The sequence below is a fragment of the Heliangelus exortis genome, chromosome 28 (genome assembly GCF_036169615.1).
Source record: "Heliangelus exortis chromosome 28, bHelExo1.hap1, whole genome shotgun sequence".
Taxonomy (NCBI): Eukaryota; Metazoa; Chordata; class Aves; order Apodiformes; family Trochilidae; genus Heliangelus; species Heliangelus exortis.
The window spans coordinates 895,749-917,783 of record NC_092449.1 but is presented as its reverse complement, the minus strand read 5'-3'; the positions used below and the strand labels follow the sequence as shown (position 1 = coordinate 917,783).

The window sequence follows — 22,035 nt, the reverse complement described above, 5'->3', positions numbered from 1 at the left end:
GGTCCCTGACCATGGCAGGGGTGGGACTTGGGATGGGCTTCAGGGTCTCTTCCCACCCAAACCAGTCTGGGGTTTTACTTATCTCAGATCTCGGTGATAGGTAAAATCCAAGCATTTGTGAAACTTTGGCCTCTGGTTTGATGAGATGCCTAGAAAATAAGACAAATTGTCACCTTCCCTCTCTTCCTCTCAGTCTGGCACCCAGGGAAATTTGTGATGGGAACCCAGCAGACTTCCTGTGAGGCTGAATATCCAGTACTGTCACAGCAGAACTGAGACATTTGGGTTTGCTGGTGCTCCCAGTGGTTACCAGTAAGACCAGCACCTGTGAAAATCATCTCGAACTACAGAAAATAACTGGGGCTGCTCAGTCAGGAGCTCCCAGCTCTGCAGGGAGCAAACCCCACACCTTGCAGGAACTTGTCAGCCCCGTTACCACTTGATAAGTTCCTGCTGCAGGAGGCACCAGGGCATTTTTGGGAGGCTGCCTGTCCCCTCTGCTCAAACTTGATGGAACAGGATGAAAATGGCAACAAACACCCATTGCTCTGCACATACCTGGGGGAAAAAAAAAAAGCCAGGAAGCATTTGGGATGAACAGCAAATACTTAATGATCCCTGGGCTGGGGTCCAGCCATGGTGCCATACACTGCTCCTTCTCCCTGGCTCTGGGGAAAAAAAAAAGGAAAAATAATAAAGGGAAAGGAAAAGGTTGAATATAATGAAGTAAGGAAAGTTTTAATAAAGTAAAATTAGGTAAAGTGGAGTAACAAAGTAAAATAGAACCGTAAAAGAAACTAAAAGAGTAAAGCGAGTTAAAAAAATATAATAAAGTAAAACTAAGTAATGTGGAGTAACAGAAAGCAAAATAAAAGCGTTAAAAGAGTAAAAAAGAGTAAAAGAAAATAATGAAACAGTAAAATGAAGAAGAGTGGAGCAACAGAAAGCAAAGTAAATAGAAGAGAGTAAGAGAGAGTAAGGTACAATAAAACACAGTAAACGAAAACAAATTTTATTTTACATAAATAACAAAATCTATTTTATATAGAGTAGAATAAAATAAAACGGATTAACAGAACGTACCGAATCTAGAGTAAAACAAAACCACAACACAGCAAAGGAACCGGAACACCAACTTGGACCGTTCCCGCCCCTGGGAGGAGCCCGGGGCGGTGCCTCCCGGAGGAAGTGGGGCGGCTGCGGGCGGTGCGGGGCGGTGCGGTGCGGAGCGGTGCGGAGCGGCGGGAGGGAGCGAGCAGCGAGCATCCCGGTGAGGGAGAGCCCGGAGGGGCCTTTGGGGGAGCACGGGGGGTTTGGAAGGGAGGTGGGGAGGGGACTGAGGCAGGGGGGGCTCGCAGAAGGACTCCAGAGGGCCTGGGGGGGGGAGGCCGGGGTGGCCCTGAGCCCGGGAGGCGGCCGGGCGGGTCCCCAGCCCTGCCCGGGGGTCGCCGTCCCCGCCCCCTCCCCCGGGTGCGTTTCCGGGGCTGCCCCGCGCCTCAGGCGGCTCCGGGCTGAGGCTCCGCGGGTTGGGGGTCGCAGCGGGGCCGTGCTCAGCAACCTGTTGAGCTGGGACTTCCACATCTGCTCTCATTTCTTGTTTTTTATGATTTCTGGGTTTTAGGGGTTTTTTGGTTTAGGTTTTTTGGGTTTTTTCTTTTTTCCTGGGGCGGAAGGCAGTAGCGAGGGAGTTTCTCGTGACTTTGCGCTCCCGGAGCTGCGGTCGGTACTGAAACCCCAGCTCGGGCCGGGCCAGGAGGCCCCTGGGGCCCCGCCAGGCTCCCCAGAGCCCCGGTGTGTGTGTAGCGATAGGACCGGGAGGGATGGCTTTAAACTGGAATAGGGGAGATTGAGGTTGGACATCAGGAAGAAATTCTTTGGTGTGAGGGTGCTGAGCCCCTGGGTGCCCCCAGAAGCTGTGGCTGCCCCATCCCTGGCAGTGCTGAAGGTTGGATGGGGCTTGGAGCACCCTGGGCTGTGGGAGGGGTCCCTGACCATGGCAGGGGTGGCACTGGGGGGGCTTTAAGGTCCCTTCCAACCCAAATTTATCAATGGTTCTGCCTCTGTTCGCATGACATGAAGGACATCTTCATTGTGGTGCTGTGGTGCATAGCAGTGACCTCCCTGAGTAGAGACCTGGATGATGGTGTCACCTTCCCTTGGAAGGGTTTGTGTGTCTGGGTAGTGCTACTTGCTGCAGTCATTACTAGCAAATAAAAAAATACCATAATGAGGCAAAAAAAAGAACAAAAAAAAAAAAAAAAAACAGAGAAGGAGCGTTACCATGAAGTTACTGTGTTGGATATTCTTATATTTTTATTCCACCTCTTTCCTCCCTGCCCCTCTCTATCTATGCTAATAATTTATGCTGATGTTTCTGTCATAGGTCAAGGTACAGTCCTGAAGTTCAAACTCTTCAGTCTTACTTGGGGTAATGGGAAATTCTCCACTTTTTATTTTTCTAATCATGGTGAGCTGTGACTCAGCTTTAAAGCAAGTTCTTGCTCTGCTTCTGTCTCTTGCTCTGATCACAGGAATACAGTAGCTGCCTCTGCACTGATCTTCAGTAAAATAATCTCAACTCCTTCCAAGGAAACTTTTCCTGTGTGAGAGAGGGATGGACAAAAAGGGCAGGAAACCCTCTGGAGAGAGACAGGGAAGATGGATTTGATGCTGTCCAGCATGCAGCACAGATGTTTGGAAGAAGCATCCCTGTCATGAACTCTGGTGCTAGTGCAAGGCAAAATCCCCCTTCTCCTAATGCTTGGAGCTGAAGAGTGGCCACACGTTCTCACTTTCCATCCTTTCTTTGTTTAAAACTCCTTTCCGGTCTGGAAATCTGCTGCCAAGTTGCAGGGCAGAGGGGGATTTTTGCTGGGAGATGTGAAATTTCCCTGGCCACCTGTTTATCAGAGTCCCCAGGGCTTTGTCCTTGCACTCTGCTTCCTTTAGGCTCCCATCCAACTCTGTGCTTATCTGTTGTCATTTCTTAGACTGCATATTCCATATCCTAGATACACTTTCTGTCTCAGGCACGTACATGTGAAGTGGGCTTGGGCAGGAGGGTGAGCTGGAAACGTTTGAAAATCCCCAGAAAGGGAGGAGCAGAGTGCTGGGGGTTTGTGCCAGCTCAGTGGCAAAAACTCAGGGTCTCGGTTTACACTGAGGAGCCAAGTGCAGGTGCTGAGCAGGGAGCTGGTTCCCTGTGCCCATCTCACCTTTCAGGGTCTGGGATGCTCTTGTGGACACATTGCTTGGGGTTGTGCTGCTGTCAGAAATAGGAAGGGGCTCTCCTGGCTGAGACTTAAGGAGCTTGAAGCACACTCAGCACCTTCAGCAGGGTCCTCCTTGAATCCATCTTTGCCAGATGCTTTTGTGGCCACATTTGACTCTGTTGTGGCCCTTTCATTGCTGGGGTGTGAAGGGTCACCTGAAGACAATGGGTGTGGTTTGGGGAGGTTGGGCTGTACTCACACGTGCTGTGACTCCTTTTCTGTAAATGGGACAAGGATCTCTATGGCCACACTACACAAAGGGATTTTTTTTTCCTTGTCAGCCATGAACGTGTGTAGGGTCAGAGAAGAGAAACAGCAAAACCAAACTGGTCCTGCACACAGCGTTTGGATCTGGGAAAAGAATTGCCTGTGACTTGTAAGTTTGAGTTTCTTATAAGACAGACAAGTATTTTGAGCCATAAATGCTGCTGTAAGTGGATCCATAACCAGCTTTGCTGGAGGTTTAGGAGCTTATCTTTAGAAATACATAATATCCAGCTAATACCTTCAATAAAGAGTGCACCTTAGGCTGCATCTTTATCCTCCTTTTTCCAGGTAGCCCTGGGAGGCAGAGTTATCTGCCACTCTGGCTTTGGTCTGCTGCTTGTTTCCCTCTGGACCTGGTATTGTGCTAAAAGTGCCTGATGAAATGAGAGTGGGGTCTTGGGTGAGTTGTTGCTCTGAGTGTGTGAAGGGGACGGGGAGCAGATGGGAGAAACAGAAATGGTGGAGGCCAGGAAAAAAAAAAAAAAAAAGGTCACTTTTGCAAGTGTGCAAAGCCAGTGCAAAAAAATCCATCGTGCTGTGGCAGCTTTGACTTCCTGCAGAAAAGTCTGGATGCAGTCCCCTAGGTGCTTGGCTTTGTGGTTGTTGAGTCAGTCTGAGGAGAGGCAGAGGTGGTGAGGCTGCTGGACATTCCCGGTGCTGTGGGATTCTCCTGCTGTGCTTGGTGCTCTGCTGCTCTCCTGCTGTGGCTCTTCTCAAGGCTTGCCGTTGCCACCCAGGACCATGGTGCTGGGTTTCCTGGGCACCAGCAGGATTTGGCTGAGCCTCAGTTCTGGCTGTGTGCCTCTGCACTGGATCCCAGCGAGCCCGTGGAACAGAAAATGAGCTACAGCCATCCCAAACCTGTTTCAGTTTGAAACAGGAACTGAGCCAGGCCCATGGCTGCACTGAAAAAGGCTCCATACTTGCTTTTTTCTTCCTCTTAACTGCGGGCTTCTCCTGGGGCTGCTGTCTGGGCCTTTTTTCTTTCTTTGTGTTCCTCTCACTGTGTGGTGGGAGGTCTTATGATGTGGTTCATCTTGGGGTGATCTCTAGCTCCACATCAGTGGGCTTATTCCTTGCCTGAAGACATCCTAACATGTTGGGTTATTGCCATATCTCCTCGTGGAGGGGAAGAGCAAGCCTCGTGGGCATCTCCTTTCAGTGAGAAACAATACTGCTTTTCTTCCAAAAGCAGAACTAACATGGGGAGAAGAGGTTTGTTGGTGGGATTAGCCCTGCCATGGGCAAGGTTGGCCGTGTGGCCAGCTCGTGCTTTAGCTCAGCCCCTGGGTGAAGGAGCTCATAGCCTGGGCACCTCCTGCCATCTCCACCCCATAACCAGGCTGTGAAAATCCTGCTTGTTGCTGTGGTTGTTTTACCAAAGGCAAAATTTCTGCTCCAAACCGGTGTTCCCTTCTCCTTGAGTGGGTGCAAATCCCAAAGTCAGAGTAAGCTGAAGCTGCTGTTGGTTCAAAAATACCCCTGCACAGTGAGGACAGAAATGTGGAGCCTGCAGAAGCAGGAAGAAACATGATGCTCACAGTTTGGACTCAGCAAACCCCATGCTGCCCCGTATGGATCCTGTGATGAGGGACGAAGCCAGGTTGGATGGGGCCTTCCCGAAGGAACAGGATGCAAAATACAGCCCCTCAGAGCTTGAAAAGAGAGCTGCTCTTAGCGTGCTGTCAGCCACCCACTGCCTGTGGTTTATCCTGGAAATATTTGTCTGTGCAGTTAACCTGTCTCCTGGAGTCGTGACCCAGCTTGTCAGCTTAGCCCGCAGGGGATTAGCTCTGCCTCCACATGCAGCCCCCAGCCCCCTGCCAGCCCCTCTGCTGGAAACCTCCCAGAATAGCTGCAGCTCTGACATTGCAGGAGATGCAGATATCACGTCAGAGGCAAGAAAATTGGCCCTGGATCAGTAAAGCTCTGAGGGCTGTTCCTGCCGCGCTGCAGTCGTTTCTAGGCTCTCAAATGAAGATTTTAAATTGCAGCATCTGCTGCCTGAACTTCCCCTTTCTGGGGAAGGGAAAGTAGGAGGGGCGATAATTTATGAAATTTGCTTTCTTATGTGGCTTTTCCACCCTCTGTGGCTGTGGGGAGGATGCCTGGATGGGCAGGAGGGGCACAACCCATGCTGGAAATCCAATCATCTTGAAATGAACCCCCCAGAAAGGGGCCACCCAGCCCTATGGTGCCCACACCCCCTTGTGGAGTGAGCTCCCTTGGACAGACCCCACAACCTCCCTCGTGGTCTGGATCTAAATCCTGAGCTCAGGCTTGAGCAATAAACTGACTGCTCTTCAGTCCTGCTCCTGAGGGCAGGAAAACCCCTCTCACTGCTGGGTGACCTGGGCCTTCCACCCCGTGCTGCAGCTTTTCCATCTGGGGCAGCTGCCTGAGCTCTGCTTGCTTCTCCTAACCCAGCTCTGGCTCCACAGGACAGGGCTTTTCCCTTTCATATACAAACTAACTTGACTTTTAAATTGCTCTGAATGCATGGCCTTTCAGGGGGAAAAATATTACTAATTTTGGATCTTTTATTAAGCTGTTTCCTTTTCTTACGTGTGAGGCTGTGCAGATGGGCTCTGCATTCCATGGCTCAGAGGCTGCCCTCTTCCCAAGCTTCTTTCCGGGAAATGCCAGGAGATGCCGATGCTGTCAGTACTTTGTTTTTTACTTGGGAATTTCCAAAATGTGCATCAGATATAAATTGCAGGGTGTGGGGGTGGCTGGCTGGCCACAACTGATTTTGTGAAGAAACAGAAAGGGCTTTTTGTTTGCCTGAACCTTGGGAATTCAGCATTTGAAATGTGCATCTCTGAACGGCTCTTTTAGGTTTGTTGCAAATGCTGCTACCGAAGCAGTTTCTGGAAGAAAAATGTAGATATTGTCCTGCAGAGCAAGAGGCTGAGCTCACATCTCAGCCAGCCTGGGGCTGTAGTAGATCCACTCTCTGCTCCCTCTCCTGTAACTCCAGAGGAGCTTCTGCTGCCAGGAGCGAGCAGGGGGGGAGGGAAACAAGAAAAGGCAGCGCTGAGGGTAAGGCTGGGCAGCTGCTCAGCTCTTCCTGCAGCCGCCTGGAGAAAAGACAGAAACCCCACGACTTGCAGAGGGGGATGATTAACTTTTGGGAAAACACTGGCAGCGCCCAGGGCCGGCCTGGGTGCCAGACAGGAAGCTGACTGACGTGGAAGTGCTGTCTGGCTGGGATTAGGAATGACCAAGGCCAACCCGACACAGCCACGCTCAGCCCTGCCCTGCCCGAGGGAAGCAGCGGTACCAGACCCTGGTTCCTCCTTTTGGAGCAGCTGGAAAACCTCACCCTGGGAAGGCGAGATGTCCTGGTTGCCAAACTGGCTCCAAACTGGCTGTCATTAGTGCCAGTCCAGCCCTGCTTGCTGGAGTTGGGTTTGTCCTTTCTCCCGATGTTCAAGTCTCCCCTTTGATTGTTGAAACCCCCAATCATCTTGGAGTGAGAAAGAGAGCTGGAGCAGAATGCCCGTGGGAAGGTATTTGTGAAAGGAGCGGGGGAGAAATGAAAAAAATGTGCGTGTGCGTCCCTCTTGGCTTTTTTTGTTTAAACTGCCTTCTTTTGAAGCCAGTTTGCTCCACGGGCATGCTCTGTGAACTTGGTTCTCAGTTCAGGCACTCGGTGCATCTGATGTTACACTGGGACCCGGTGATCTCTGAGGTCTTTTCCAACCTTAATGATTCTGTGATTTGATATCGTGGCTCCTTTATCAAACCAGCACGGGTGAATCTGTGTCCTGTATCGGAAACTCTGGCCCGAGTGACATCGTTCGTGGTGAGTGACACTGAGAAAGGCTGGAGGGGGGAAGGTAGGGGGTTTGTTGCTCCCCTTTTCCCTCCTGGGAATGGGGTGGCTGCCAGCTCATCACCAAAGGGCCCCAATTAAAAGCAGTCACAGCAGGAGCTCTTGGCTGGACTCTGTGTGGATGCGTTGCAGCAATACCACATTGGGATCCTCTCCCAGGATGGCAGCATGGCTTCCCTGAAAGGAAACCAGAGAAATCAGTTATTTGGAGAAATGCTCTGCTCACTGGGGTTTGCCTCAGCACTCTCTCAGCAGCACAGGATGTGAACCTCCCCGGCGCTGGGGTCACGGAGGGGGAAGTGGCCACCTCTCTGACCCCTCCCCAGCCTGCAGGAGCCTTGGGATTGCAGCTGCCCTTGAAACAGAACGGGTTTTTTTTTTACTTTCCTCTCTTTTGAAAAAGGAAACTCTCTGCCTCAGTGGCTGCAAACAGCTGTAGAAGCTGCAGAGATGCACCGAGCAGTTGCGGAGTGCTCTGCCGAGGCTGGAAGTGCAGGTAGGAGCTTGCTGATGTCCTGGCTTGTTTGGGGTATTTTTTTTTCTATCCCTGGCTGTTAAACCCCTGTGTGGTGTTCATGCTGCTCGGGGCAGGTGCTGGCAGAGCAATCATGGGACTCTTGGAAGAGGGTTTCTGCCTTTGTGGGGAGGGCAGGATCCAGCAGGAGTGCTGTTTGCACCTGGGATGGCTGCAGCAGGCGTGCAGGGGAAGGAAGCTTCCAGGTGTTTCAGAGGAGGTGACTGTATTTCCTTTCTTCATACCCTGATCCGTGTGTGACAGCAACCAAGAGCCAGGGAAGTGACCTCCTGGGCTTCCTCTACCTGGATCCTGGTTTCCAAGGGGCAATCCTCTGCTCCCAGCAGCAGGAATCCGTGTGAGGCTCAGAACTGGGAGTAAGGGGAGGAAACCAGAGGGGAGGGTCAGGCTCCAACACCCCTGGCCAGGCAGGGAAGTTCCCTCCTCACCCAGCTGCTCCTGTGTCCTTGGGAGCAGCAGGGAAACCAGAGGTTGGTTTGTGCTCTGGTGTGGGGCTGTGATGGGAGGGATGGCCAAGGTCCTGGCCCAGCACTGCTGACGTGTGCTGTAATCTTGGCTGGCTGGAGAGGAGGAGAGAACAAAATGTACCCGCAGGTTTGTTTGTGGGGGATGGGGGTTTTTCCCTCATCTTTGGAGTCTGCAAATGTCGTTCAGGTACTTTGCATATCTCAGATCCTAATTGCTCCTGACCTTTCCATTCTCTTCTGTGCAAAGGCAGCATCTTAGTGCTGCCCAAAATGTGACTCCTGCCTGTGGAAGTAGGTGCTGAACGTGTGATGTCATCTTAAAGAAATGTCAGGGATGCTTTTGGTCTTTATCTTTTTTTTTTTTTTTCCTTCTTTTCTTCTCCCTAGAGCTAAATGTTTCTTTTAGCTTGGTTGCAGTCAAAGACCATAATTAAACAGACTGCATCTGCTTGAAGTCTTAGCTACTCATTTTGCTAATGCCTTCAGACAGATGCTGAATCGTCTGGGAGACGATTGCTGCTCTGTCGAGCTCCCCAGTTCTCCTGGACGTGCCCATAGCAAGAGGAAGTTTGTTTGTAGGATGCCTAACAACTCAGTCCCAAATCAGCCATATTAAAAGCCTCTTCGCCCTGCTCAAATGACTTTTCTTCTGGATTATCATTGGTGTTTGCTTCTTGATGTGTGCAGCCAAGCCCAGGGGAGGTTTGTTGTTTCTTTTTCCCCTGTTGTTTTGCCATCCTTTTTCACCCCATTCTCATCCCTGGAGCTGCAGCCCTACCCCTGCTCCTTGGCCAGCAGAAGGGGTGGTGCCTGGCTGCACCCTGGGGCCAGCACGGATGTCAGTGGGGTCACTGGAATTAGACAAATCTCAGAGAAAATAAGTAGGAACAGAGTCATACTGTGCCAGGGATGCTGCTCATCCTCCAGGGAGCTTACGGAGGGTGATGCTTGTGCTTCTTTGGGGCTTGTTTGCTTTAAAGGACATTTCTTCCTCTGTCTCCAGCATAAGGAAATCATCACATGCAAGTACCTCTCTGGGACTGATTTCCTGCTGGGAATTGATGCAGACTCAGCACCTGCTGCCCACATTGTTGGTTACTTGGAGGCTGGTGCTGCCCTCACTCTGGACACGGCACCACAGTGGGGTGGGTGCAGTCCCCTGGTGCCTCCTTGGGGTTTTGCTGCAGGATGTGGTGAGGCTGTGACACAGCTCTTGGTAACCAAGGCTGCTGCCTCATGCTCAGATGTCACTCAGGGCTGTTTTGCTTCTTACTTCCTCTGCCCGTGGCTGTGCTGTGATCAGTAAGGACAAATTTTCTGGGGGGTTTCTTCTTTTTTCTTTTTGGCTCTCCCACAGCAGCTTGCAAGGTCGCAGTGGCTGCTCTGGCAGTGCTGCATGTCAGGACCTCACCTTGTATCCCAGCCTGGATCTCACCAAACCACATTAAAATTTTTTTTTTTTTTTTTTTTCATTTCTCCCAATGCTTGTTGTACCCTGTATTGCAGCAGGAGTTTGGATTTCTCTGCTCCATAAGAGGTTGCTGAGCCCATTCCCAGTGGAAAAGCAGCATTAGGAAACATCAAGCCTGTTCTTAGTGGGATGAACTGAAGTGGTTTGGGTTTGCTTCCTTGCTATAATTAAATAAGAAAACAAGAGGCCTTGGTTTTAATCTTTTTAATCTTTCTCCAGAGAAGCAGCACTGATTAGCACTATGCAGCATCTGTTGGAGATGGGCTGAATCCTGACAAAGTTAGTCCTGACCTTGAATTTGGGATTTTCTTGCCAGTGTTTGGGGATGCTATTTACCTGTTTCAACAACACTACAGCTAAATACAAATATGAGTGGATTTCTGCTTGGTAAAAGGGATTTGTGTAGTTGCTTTTTATAAATTTGTGAAAACTCTTCATTTGCCAGATTCAGTAAGGCATCAGCTTTAGTTAATTTCTGTTACTTTATTTGTCTGTCCAGCACACATAAAATAATATTTTTGGTACACACAGCTTTCTGCCTTCAGCTTCCATCAAAGAGCAGCTTGACACAAATTATCCAAGGGGATGGATGTGGGAACAAAGGAGGTATAATTAGCTACAGATAAACAGAGCTGTGTTTCTCGTCAGCATCCTTTCAGATCTTAACTTGTATCTCACCCTCTTGGAGCTAATTCTTTTCCACAGATTGGAAGGGGAAGGCAAGCTTTCCCTCATCTCCCAGCTTTCAACCAGCCTTCAACTTGAAGTGAGCTAAACTGAAGTGAAAAATGTGCTTGTGGTCTGTCTGCACCTGCAGAAGAGGCTGAGGCTGCTCTTAGAGCTGATGTTATTTCAGGATATTTGCTTTCCGGGTGCCTGAGCTGTGACTTCTTCTTCTTCTTGTTCCTCTCCACCCTTTCGTGTCCTGTCTGTAGCACTGGGAGAGCACACACAACTCCTTTGTAAATGGCTCTTTTGCTGGAGTATGCCTGGCAAAAGATCTGAACTCGCATGTAGGTTGTCATAACCTTACTGTTTTGGTAGGCTCGTTTCCAAAAAGGGGGTAAATGTAGGTGAAAGACAACTTGGAAATTTTACCCTTTGTAATTATTTGGTGTATTGGAGCTGAGCAGTTGGTAGAGTTGTGGGGCTTGGGCATCTCAGTGTGGGGATATGGGGGTGAGTGGCACCCATCTCCTGTCGAGCCTGTGCTGGGTGCCATGGAGGGTTTTTTTTTCCTCAGCATCTTATTTTGCCCCTTCCCATCACATCTCTTCCCTCTGGGGTGGGTTCCCCAAGGGAGACCTTGCAGGGCTTGACTCAGCCCAGGTCCCCCCTGGCAGTGGAGCCACCACTCTGCTGTGAGCTGGGCTGGCAGGGGGCAGGGAGGAAGGAAAACTGGCACCGGCTCCTCCGGCTTCCAGGATCTGGGGCGAGGGCCCAGATGGTATCCCAGATCTCTTCCTATGGGATTGAGGCAAGGGTTCCTGTTGAGAGAGCTGCTCCTAATCGCTGCCCTGCTGTGCTGCCTTGCAGATCAGGACCAGATGAGCGGAGGGAGGTTGCTGTGAAGATCTGAGTCTCCCCAGCCCGGCCCCAGGAAGTGGCCCAGCAGTGCTGTGTCTCTGCCTGTCATCCCTACGGACCTGGACAAGAAAACAGACCAGAAAAATGTCCCATGCTTTAAAGCAAGTGTTCAATAAAGACAAAACCTTCCGGCCGAAGCGCAAGTTTGAGCCGGGAACTCAGCGGTTTGAGCTGCACAAGAAGGCCCAAGCTTCCCTCAACGCTGGCCTGGACTTGAAAGTTGCTGTGCAGCTGCCACCAGGGGAGGAGCAGAACGACTGGGTGGCCGTGCACGTCGTGGACTTCTTCAACCGCATCAACCTGATCTATGGCACCATCAGTGACTACTGCACAGAGCAGTCCTGCCCCGTCATGTCGGGGGGACCCAAGTACGAGTACCGCTGGCAGGACGAGCACAAGTACAGGAAACCCACAGCCCTGTCTGCCCCCCAGTACATGAACCTCCTGATGGACTGGATTGAGGTACAGATCAACAACGAGGACATCTTTCCCACCAACGTTGGTGAGTTCAGTTCCATTTGCTGGGGGAGGATGAGGAGCCTCCTCCTTTGAGCCCTTCGGGTCCCATTTCTGTTCCAGGAGCTGCCGTGGCACAGGGCACCCCTGCAGCAGAGCTATTTCTTTTTGTGCTCTCAGAGTTTGGCAATGCAGTAAACTCTTCCGAGCACCTGAGAAACTTCAGAGCTCTTCTGGAGTGTTAAAATGCCCAGAGCTGCACCAGATCCTATTTGGAGTCATGGATGCCTCGAGGAAAGCCAGGCTGAGCCTAGGCAACCAAAACAAGAGGCTGCTCTTGGGAAAGTCAGTCTCTGACATGAGTCTGGAGCAGCTGATGCTGGACGTGGTCTCCTGATGGGCACTCTCTCTTTCAGAGCCAGTTGCCAGCATGGGTTCAGTGCGTGTGCTCTGCATCAGGCTGGTGATGGTGGCCACGTTTCCATAATTAACCTCTTTGTTATTACAGGCTGGTGTTAGCTGACTCTGCCCTTTTGAGCTCCGGGCTTCCCGGCGGGTGCTCGCTGCAGCTGGGTGGGATGCTGACACGTGCATGGAGGGAGGGATGTGGTGGTTCATCTATTGCCACGGTGACAGAACTGAGAATTTGGTCTAAGACACCTAAATCTGCATATCCAAACACAGCTTCATGTACTGGCTTTGGGGTGGGTTTTTTGTTTATTTTGTGTTGAGTAAGACGTGAGAATTCTGTATCTAAAGCATCTGGTAAATGTGATTGATCCCGTTCAGAGCTCTCACATCTTCTGAGATGCAGAAGTCAAGCTCCCTCCCTCCTGCCCCTGTCAGAGCTCTGCTGCCACGGCTGCTGCCACTGCCACTGCCACATGAGCATCCAGAGGGCTCCACCACCCCTCCCAAAACGCTGCTCAAAGCTGCTGTGAGGAGGCAGAGGTGGGGAGCAGAGCCACAAACAGCTCTGTGCTTCAGACAGCTGAAACACTGAAATCCTCCCCACCCCTGCTCCTGTCACCCCAGTGACTGCTGCCTTGCCTTCAGCTGGGACTCTTCTGCAAACCTCTCTGGGGACTACAGGCTGAGTGGTTTTTTTCTCTTTGGGGAGGCAAAGCAAGTTTCCCACAGCAGAAGGGTTATGAGGCTTTTTTTTTTTTTTTTTTACTCTTTATTGCAATAGTTGTTTTCAGCTCAGTTTACCAGATTCCTCACCCTGAACACCAACTGACATCCTGCAGTTCTTGCAGAGCACTGAAGGGGTTTAAGTAATCCTTGTTCCTCCAGAAACTGTGGAACTGTGAATTTGTACTATTTGTGATATTCCACTGAGCTGGCTGCTTGGCCAGGCCACTCTGCTGCAGGGCCCTGGCCAACAGATCCCAAGGAAACGATGCCTTTAAAGACAACCTCAACAGGTTTAATTTTTAACCCAAGAGCTGAAGGTCTGTCAGAGCAAGAGGTAACTGTGGGAAGTTAACAGTCCCAGCTCTTTTCTTTTGGGAACTTGCTTGTACATATCTAGTATTCTGCAGTGCTTTTATAAACACACCAAGTAGGAGTAGAAGAAAACTCTGTCAAAGTGAAACAGCTGCTGGGAATCTGAGGCTTTCTGGTGGCAGCACTCTGTCACTGAAGAAATTTGTGCTTTGAAAAATCTGATTCAAATGGAAAGGGAAAAGGAGAAAGGACTGGAAATTACCAGAGACAGAAGTCCTTTTGTCTCAATCTTTTTGTTTTATCCATTTTCCTTTAGCCCTAAGGAACTGCTTTGAACTTCCCTGACAGTTTCTCGTGGTTGTGTCTTCCCTTCCAGGTACTCCCTTCCCCAAGAACTTCCTCCCAGTGGTGAAGAAGATTCTCTCCAGGCTCTTCCGGGTCTTTGTCCATGTCTACATCCACCACTTTGATAGGATCACCCAGATGGGGTCAGAAGCCCATGTGAACACCTGCTACAAGCACTTTTACTACTTTGTGAAAGAGTTTAATCTCATAGACACCAAGGAGCTGGAACCACTGGTGAGTGTCTGGGTGGGCTCAGGGTCTGCAGTCAGCACAAGAGGTGGGGGCTTGAGGAGTCACAGGGGTCTCTGGTACCTTCTCAGCCCAAATTCAAGGCACTGGTTGGCCTCACAGTTTATCAGGAAACTGAGGACATATAGGGACAGTTGAGTGGGGTCATTTGGGTTTCAGCTGGGGGAATCTGGCTTCTTCTCCAGCAGCCTCCTCGTGTTTGGAGCAGCTGGATAGCCTTGGTGTGCACCACGTGAGCCCAACCCTGTTATGTCCAGGGCATGGATGGAATAGTGAAACCTCCTTCCTGTGCTTAATTCCCTCTCTGGAAAGCAAGGGCAACACCACTGCCTTCACAAAGAGGTGGTGATGGTGTTTTTAAAGCCATAAGCAGCAGAGGAGACCTGCTGGGCAGTGACAGGGTGTCCTGGAGCACCTGGGAGTGGTGAGGGGAACAGGGACCTGCCCAAATGGGAGCTTTTGTCACCTCACAAAACAAGGGTGTTTACAACTAAACAAAGGTGAGGGTTTTTTCATCCCTCACCTGACAACCTGGCTGTTCATTCATGGTCCTGTGTCTTGTCTGTCCCTTTGACAGAAGGAAATGACCTCTCGGATGTGCCACTGAGATGAGACCTTTCCTGCTCCCACCCCAGAGGCCTCCGAGTCTCAGCCCCTGCGTTGGAGATGTGATTGAAGGGCAGAACAGAGATGTTTTGTTAAAAGAAATCTATATATTTTTAATGAGTTTCAATGTAAAACTGTGATATTGCAGGAATATTTTTTTAAAGATGCTCTAGATAAACTAGTTTTTTATAGTAATTTCTATAAAAAAAAAAAAAAAAAAGAAAATATTTGGGGCTTCTTGGTGGAACTGCTGGCTCTGGGAGGAGGGAAGAGCCAAGAACCACCCTGTCCTGCCTCTCCCCCATCCCCTCACTGCAGAGGCACTGAGTGAGCTGAGCCAGGTGGTTCCACCAGAGCCATGTGGTGGAGCTGGTGCTGCCATGGAAGCGGTACATCCCTCTGGACACCCATCTCCCACCAGGAAGGGAGGTTCCGTGAGGACTCTGGAAGAAATGCTGGTGTCCATGGATCCCTTGGGGTGCTGTTTGGTTCCAGCACCTCTTCCACTGGCTGTGAGTCCTGTTTTTGGACAGAGCTGCTTTTGTGCTCACCCCCCCACTTGGCATCCCGTCCCCAAGGCTTGGTCCTCCATGCTTTCCCTCTGAAAGAAGTTGGAGTTTGGTGTCTTTGATGGCTAAACCAACACTGCTGCTGTTGTCAGTCTGCTCCTGCCTCTTAACTCCAGCCCTGAGCTGAGCTCCTCCCCACACACACCCGTGGGAATGAGTAGCAGGAAGGTGCTGGGACAGGCGTGGTGGGGAAATCTGCTCCAAAACCTGCACTTCCCTGTGGTACTTTGACCCTGCCGAGAAGGAACTGAGCTGCTCACCCTCCAGCCTCACTTGCTGCTTCTGCATGGACCATTTTCTGCTTCCCATTAGCGTACGGAGCCTTCTCCCTCTTCCTGAGTAGCAAGTCCCTGCTCAGCTGCACCCATCCTGTAACCAAAGTCTGTGGTGTGCAGCTGGAGACCCCTGGCCCAGCCCCTCTGCTGCAGGGCAGGAGCTCCACAGGGTCCCAGGGTAGGTAGGTTGCTCTACCTAGGATTTTGGGGGGGAACAGCAATTACAGTAATAGAAAAAGGTTTCTCTGAACAGTGACCAAACTGTACCACTAACCACTTCTTCCTTATGAAGTTTTCCTGTGTCCTGGAATCTCTGTACATATGTGACTCTCGTTTCTTGTACTATCATTAGGACACTCGTACAAATACCACTATAGTTCTCTGAAACTGAACCAATAAATTATGTCGTATTTACATACACACTCAGATTGCTGAACATCTGGTGATTGTGTGCTGGTCAGAGACTTTCTACCAGCAAAACAAACACGGTGTGTTTGGACTCCTCGGGAAGTGTGCTGGAGAGCCATTTCCTATGGTTGCTGAAAGCTCCTGGGTGTGTGCTCCTGGCTCTGCTGTGCAAAGGTTTTGTTCCTCCAGCTCTCAAGGTGCCAGGCCCGGGCTGCTCCAAGCACCACCTGTGTCCCCAGAGCTGTAGGGCAGAGCAGGTGAGTGCTGGAGCTCAGCCTGGGGTTGTCTGGATTTATCTCTGTGATATCCCTGAACCCAAGAGCTGATTCTCCCAGCTCTAAAACTTGGCTGGATGTGTGCAGGAAAGGTGAACTCAAGCTTTTACCACCTTGCTGATGGACTCTGTGCTGTCACTGGAAGGAGCAGTCAAGGCTGATGGACTGGCCAAGAGGCTCCACAAGTTATTTTCCTGACCAAGAGGGGAGTAATGGGCCCCAGCACCTTGGTTCCTGCCTGTTCCAGTGCTGGCTGTGTCCTGCCTGCTCCCTGTGCCTGGGCTGGAGATGCATCCATCCTCTGGTGGGTGCTGCTGGAGCCCCCACGGAGCTGAGCCCCACCACTCCTTGGGACCCCAGCCCCCAGGGAACTCCAGGAGTGCGGCCAAATCCTGTGTGCAAGCTGGGAAGGGCACAAACCCCAGTGCTGGGCTGTGGGGCTGAGAGGTGCTCAGCTCGTGTCACTTTTCGTCCACTTTTCCCCTTTCCCACCTATGTAGGGTGCTGAGTGCTGTGTCCGTGGGGTACCCATGGGGCTGCCTCTGCACTCCCTTCCTTTTTTTGGGGAAAGATCTGTCTGATTCCACATGAGACCGGCTCAGCCAAGGGAGAAGAAAGAGGAAAAGCACCTTGAGGGGAGAGGAGCAGCCAGGAACCAGAGGTGCTGGTGCAGCCCAGCCCCATCCTCCTTGGTGTGCAGCGGTGCAGGATGTTGACCAGACAGGTTTGCAGAGCCAGGGCAGCCTCAGCTCGGCCCTTCCTCACTTCTCCCTCCCACCCCAGCAGCTTTCTGCTTTCATCTCCCCTGTGCGGGGGCCTCACCCGGGAGCTGCAGCTGCCTGGGTGCGAGTCAGTCCCCAGGGGTGCGGAGCGAGGTGACACCCAGACCTTGGTGAGAGCCCAAAGGAGATGAGATTTCCAGATCTCCTGCATCGAAGGCCCTGGTTTGAGCAGGTAATGTGCGCAGGGCTCCAGCAGCTGAGCCACTAAGGGCCTGACCCCTTCCCAAAAAACACAGATGGGATCTGCCCCGGAGCTGGAGCTGGCTCAGGCTCAGGCACCACCCCGCCGGGGCTCGGAGGGAGCTGCTGCAGCTCAGCCGTATGTTCACCGGGAAATATTCCTCTGCTTTGGCTCAGCCTGGTGTCACCCGCTGCTCCTGAGGAAGCCGTGGCTCACCCTGCACCCTCCCCCTGCCAGAGCCACAAACGTTGAGTTGCTCGGGAGCTTTGACCTCAATTGTCTTTAGGATTTGCTGAAAATCGGCTGGGGAGTTTCTAAAACTGGGGAGTAGAGGCAGGATTTGCAGAAGCCCTTGGGAACCAGGGGTGCAGGGTCCAGGGGTCTCCTGTGGTGTCTGCAGACAAATGGCTTCAGCCAAGGAGTGTCCCTGGGATCCATGTGGAGTCACAGCCCTGCCAGCTGAGGAGAGGGATGTTCCCAGTCACCGCTTCCCCTCCGAGCAGCAGATGGTGTTTGGGGCATTGCTGGGGCTTTGCTGGAAGCTCAGTGGGTCCTTGAGGCTTCTCTGCCCCTCAGGCTGGAGCAGTTCAGCAGGGATGCTGCTCCCTTGTGCTCTGGGCACTGTCCCATGGCTGCATCAGAGCCAGGGACCACCCCTCCGGAGGGGACAGAGCTGTCCTTCCCCATCCCCAGGAGGAGCTGTCTCATCCTGTGTGCCCCTTGCACAGGTGGGGAAACAGGGACATGGGGTAGCAGAGGACGAGTCCCCAAGCAGCTCTGCCACCACCCACCACCCACAGCCCCCAAGACCTTGGCAGCCCTGTGGCCGCCTGCTCCTCTGTCCCTTGTCCCCAAGTGGGCAGCTGGCAGCTGGCCAAGCACTCTGAAATGTGATTTGTTTTTTTTTCCCCAGGGCAGCTGATGCCTCTGAGGCCAGATCCTCCCTGGGGGGCCTTCAGGACCCTGCCAGCCCCTCAGCCCTGACCCACCACCCGCTGCCTCCTGGACAGGGGGATTGGGGCCATGGGTTCGCCCCCTCTGGGACAACCTGGAGGAGGTGACAACAGGGGACAAGGGGAAGGTCACTGGCACGGCATGTGCTTCCCCCTCCCTTGCACAGTGAATCCAGGCTGGGGGCCAGCAGCTCCCTGGCCCCATGCCCGGAACATAGGCAGGACCTGGTGGGACTTTTGGGAAGGCACCGGAGCAGGGAGTGTGTGTCCCCTTCCCATGGCTCACAGGAGATACTGGAGAGCATCTGCTGAGCCCCACGCTGTCCCTGCAGGGGGGGACTGTCCCTCACTGTCATGGCTTACCCAGCTCTGTGACAGTGGCGGCTTTAAGAAAAAGGGCTTTGGGTTCTGGAGCCCCCAACACAAAAGTCACAGAGCTGTTGGAGCAAGGTCAGAGGGGGCCACAGAGATGATCGAAGGGACTGGAGCAGCTCTGGAGCCAGGCTGAGAGTTGGGGGTGTTCAGGCTGGAGAAGAGAAGGCTGCAATGGGGAGACCTTAGAGCACCTTCCAGTGCCTGAAGGGGCTCCAGGAAAGCTGGGGAGGGACTTGGGAGGGATGGGATGAGGGGGAATAGATTAAAGCTGAAAGAGGGGAGATTGAGATGAGATCTGAGGAAGAAATTCTTTGTTGTGAGGGTGCTGAGCCCCTGGGTGCCCCCAGAAGCTGTGGCTGCCCCATCCCTGGCAGTGTTGAAGGTTGGATGGGGCTTGGAGCACCCTGGGCTGGGGGAGGTGTCCCTGACCATGGCAGGGGTGGCACTGGGTGGGATTTAAGGTCCTTCACACCCAAACCAGTCTGGGATTTGACGATTTTTTCTCCTGCCAAACAGCATCCCCTGCAAACCCAAGAGGCTGCTGGCACCCAGCATCTTCCCACATGGGGGCCCCAGCTGTGGCTTCAGTGACCTTTTCAAGCAGCAAGGAAGAGGGGGCTTTTTTGGTTGTGGTAGTTTGGGACTTTTTCTGCTCCTTCTAGGAAACTGCAATAATCCAGCCTGCACTTCCCCTCACACCACATCTCCCAACTTACCTCAGCCACCCAGCTGCAGAATGTCAGGGCTGTTCCTGTGGGTTTCACCTCTTCCTGAGGAATCTGGAGGATGGAGAGGGACAAAGAGAGCCAGGGCGTTTAAATGGCACCTGGAAATGCTGCTCCCATCTGCCCTGAGAAACCAAGGTGGGACCCCCACTGCAGTATGGGGTGAGCCCCCTCCCCACCCCTCTCCCCTGCACCCCAAATCCACAGCTTCTGGAGCTCCTGCCCTGGTCTGGGGGCTGCAGGGGTTTCTCTCCCCACAGTGACATCCATCTTCCCCACCACTGCCCAGCCTCAGCAGCTCCATCTCCTTGTCCCCTGGGTTCTTGCTGGCACCAGGTGGCAGAGCTGGCTGTGTCCCCAGCAGGCTACTGGGGAATGGGGGATGCTCCCCATTGAGCTGGCATCTCCCCTCAAAGGCTTTTTTAGGGTGAAACCACCCAAGGGCCTGTTTGTACCTTTCCTCATGGCCACACTGCTTACAGCTGCTCCTCAACACCACAGCCCCTCCTCCCGATGGGGAAACTGAGGCATGGCTCTAGGGTCCCTGATCCATGGATGGCCAGGGGCTCCCTGGTCTGTGGCCATGTCCCCCCTCTGTCCCAGAGACAGGCAGGGCTGGGCAGCTCTCCTGGGGGTCCCTGGGGAAGGAGGCCTGGGTGACCCTCAGGCACAGGAGCCACCATGGCCATATCCCTGCATGTCTGTGTGTCCCCTGTCCCCTGTGTCCCCTCTCCCCTGTGTCCCCTGTCCCTCCCGTCCTGCCCTGCAGCAGGACCAGTGCTGGGAGAGTCAAACCTCGGGGTTTCTGCCCGGCAGGAAATTCCAGGGTTTTGGAAGATTTTTCACTTGAAACAAAGCCAGGGCCTCCAAATCCTTCTCCTTCCAGGAGAGCTGAGCTGGGCCTTCCTTTTGCTGGGGAAGTAACACTAGGAAAAGGGAGTTTTATTGTTTTGGGTTTTTTTTTCCCCCTTCCAAATTGGACCTTTGGGTCATGGGAGCAGGAAGCTGCAGGGAACAGGGAAGGTTGTGCCACCACTGGGGGGCAGGTGGCCAGGCCATAGTGGCCACCATGGTCCCCAGCCCAGCCCACTCCCCCTCGGCTCCCATCCCAAACACCTTCCTGCATGGCCCCACTCATTTTCCTGTTTTCCCTCAGCTGCTGTTGGCCCTTGGGGCTCCACTGACCCGCGGGGACCCCTGTCCTGGTGGTACTGAGGGGACAGCCCACCCCAGGGGTGTTCCACTGCTCGTGGGTGCCATCAAAAGCAGGGCATGGTGGGTTTGCTGCTGGCAGCCCCCTCTTTGCAGCCCCGAGATGCTGGATGTGACCCCAGGAGCAGGGAGGAGACCTGGGGGGAGCCCAGCATCAAAATTTATTGTTTTCTGAAAAAAAAATGTGGATGCCCCGGGCTGGGAGTCAGATCATCAGCTGCCACCACCTCCTCTTGCCAGGAACCAGCTTGGCCCCTTCTACCACCCCTGGGTGTGTTGGGGACACAGGTGTCACCAGAGCCACCAGAGCAGAGACCTGCGAAGGAGGGGAGGGAGGGTGCAGTGCAGGATCCCCCACTCCAGCCCCCAAAACACGCAGGGGGGAGGCCTGGGGGGAAACAGCTGGGGTTAAGTTCCAGCAGGGATATTGTCTCGACCCTGCACCCACCCGGATGGGGTGGGGGACATGGGCAATGTGCCAGGGCAAGCACAGAAACACCACCTGAGACTGTGCTGGCATGATGGTGTGTGCATGCACATGTGTGTGCACTGACATGTGTGTGCACAGACATCTGTGTGGGAGAGCCAGCCCAGAGGGGACTGCACAACTCCACCATGATGCACCTGGAGAAGCTGCCCCTGCACGGATGTGCACGTGTGCTGGCAGCACGTGTGTGTGTGTGTGTGTGTGTGTGTGTGTACATCCCAGCCAGCACCTGCTCCCACAGCCCGGTCTGACATCCCCAGCATCACCCTGACACCCCCTGACACCTCAGGGCCTTTTGCAATGCTGGGGGCTGCACACGAGTGTGCAGGGAGTAAATACTGAGTGTGGAATGTGAGCAGTGAGCACGGAGGGAGTGTGAAGTGAGTGTGCAAAGAGCAGGAGCATGCAGGGAGCAAACAGTGAGCTGGGAGCCTGAGCAGTGAGCAGAGAGGGCCCATGGGGTGGGTGTTTCATGCAGTGTGTGTGCAACGTGTGCCAGGGGTGTGCAGGGAGCAAATCCCTGGAGTCTGAGCAGTGAGCACACAGACATGCAGTGAGCATGCAGTGAGTGTGCAGTGGGCATGCACTCAGCATGCAGACATGCAGTGAGTGTGCAGTGAGTGTGCACATGCCACACAGACGTGCAGTGAGTGTGCACAGTAAACACAGTGAGCGTGTGCCAGGCGTGAAGTGAACATGCAAAGGTCATGGAAGGGCCACATGGGAAGCCTGCAGCAGGCAGGCAGCAGCCGTGCAGGGGAACATGCCAGTGACATGCTGGTGACATGCTGGTGACATGGGGAGAGCACGCATCCCACATGCCCCAAGCACACAGAAAACAGGCAACATGCGTGTAACAAGCATGCAGCCAGCACACATGGACCCCCCAAGGGCTGGGCAAGCTCCTGGCCAAGCTCCTTGGGTGTCTTCTCCACGCCGGGCACCCCAGGGTGTCCCCCCAGGGCTGTGGGTGCCGGTGCTGCCACCCTGTCATTACCAGCTCGGTGACCTACATGGTGGCGTGCGCAATTTTGGAGGCATGTGGCTCCTCTGCCTGCACCCAAGCCACCCAGTGGGTACCAGAGCACCCCATGTCACCATCTCTTGCCCCCTGCCCTGCCCCCTATCCCCATCCCCTACCCCTGTTCCTTGTCCTGTCCCCTCTCCCTGCCCCCCATCCCGTGCCCCTTACCTGCTGCCCTGTCCCCCATCCCCAGCTCCTTGTCTCCCCTCTAACCCCAGGAGCCAAAC

General features: G+C 53.2%; 1 protein-coding gene across 5 annotated transcripts; it reads left to right on the top strand.

The window, feature by feature from the left end:
• The first annotated feature begins 1,175 nt into the window (after positions 1-1,175).
• MOB3A (MOB kinase activator 3A) lies at positions 1,176-15,812 on the top strand. 5 transcript variants are annotated; one of them, XM_071727530.1, is made up of 5 exons: positions 1,203-1,270; positions 3,554-3,648; positions 11,387-11,939; positions 13,719-13,921; positions 14,514-15,812. In XM_071727530.1, exons 3-5 carry the CDS (start codon positions 11,522-11,524, stop codon positions 14,541-14,543), a joined length of 651 nt encoding a protein of 216 aa, XP_071583631.1. In that variant the 5' UTR covers positions 1,203-1,270; positions 3,554-3,648; positions 11,387-11,521; the 3' UTR covers positions 14,544-15,812. The 5 variants fall into 5 exon arrangements, with proteins under 5 accessions (XP_071583627.1, XP_071583631.1, XP_071583628.1 ...); XM_071727528.1 differs by lacking the exons at positions 1,203-1,270; positions 3,554-3,648 and adding exons at positions 6,761-7,088; positions 7,188-7,347; XM_071727526.1 differs by lacking the exon at positions 3,554-3,648 and having other exon boundaries at positions 1,176-1,270.
• Positions 15,813-22,035: the final 6,223 nt, after the last annotated feature.

Excerpts from the sequence above, each read along its gene's own strand:
- MOB3A (XM_071727526.1), top strand. The coding sequence starts at position 11,522 with ATGTCCCATGCTTTAAAGCAAGTGTTCAATAAAGACAAAACCTTCCGG. Across the intron at positions 11,940-13,718 it reads CATCTTTCCCACCAACGTTG|GTACTCCCTTCCCCAAGAAC; the intron begins GTGAGTTCAGTT and ends CTTCCCTTCCAG. Across the intron at positions 13,922-14,513 it reads CCAAGGAGCTGGAACCACTG|AAGGAAATGACCTCTCGGAT; the intron begins GTGAGTGTCTGG and ends TCCCTTTGACAG.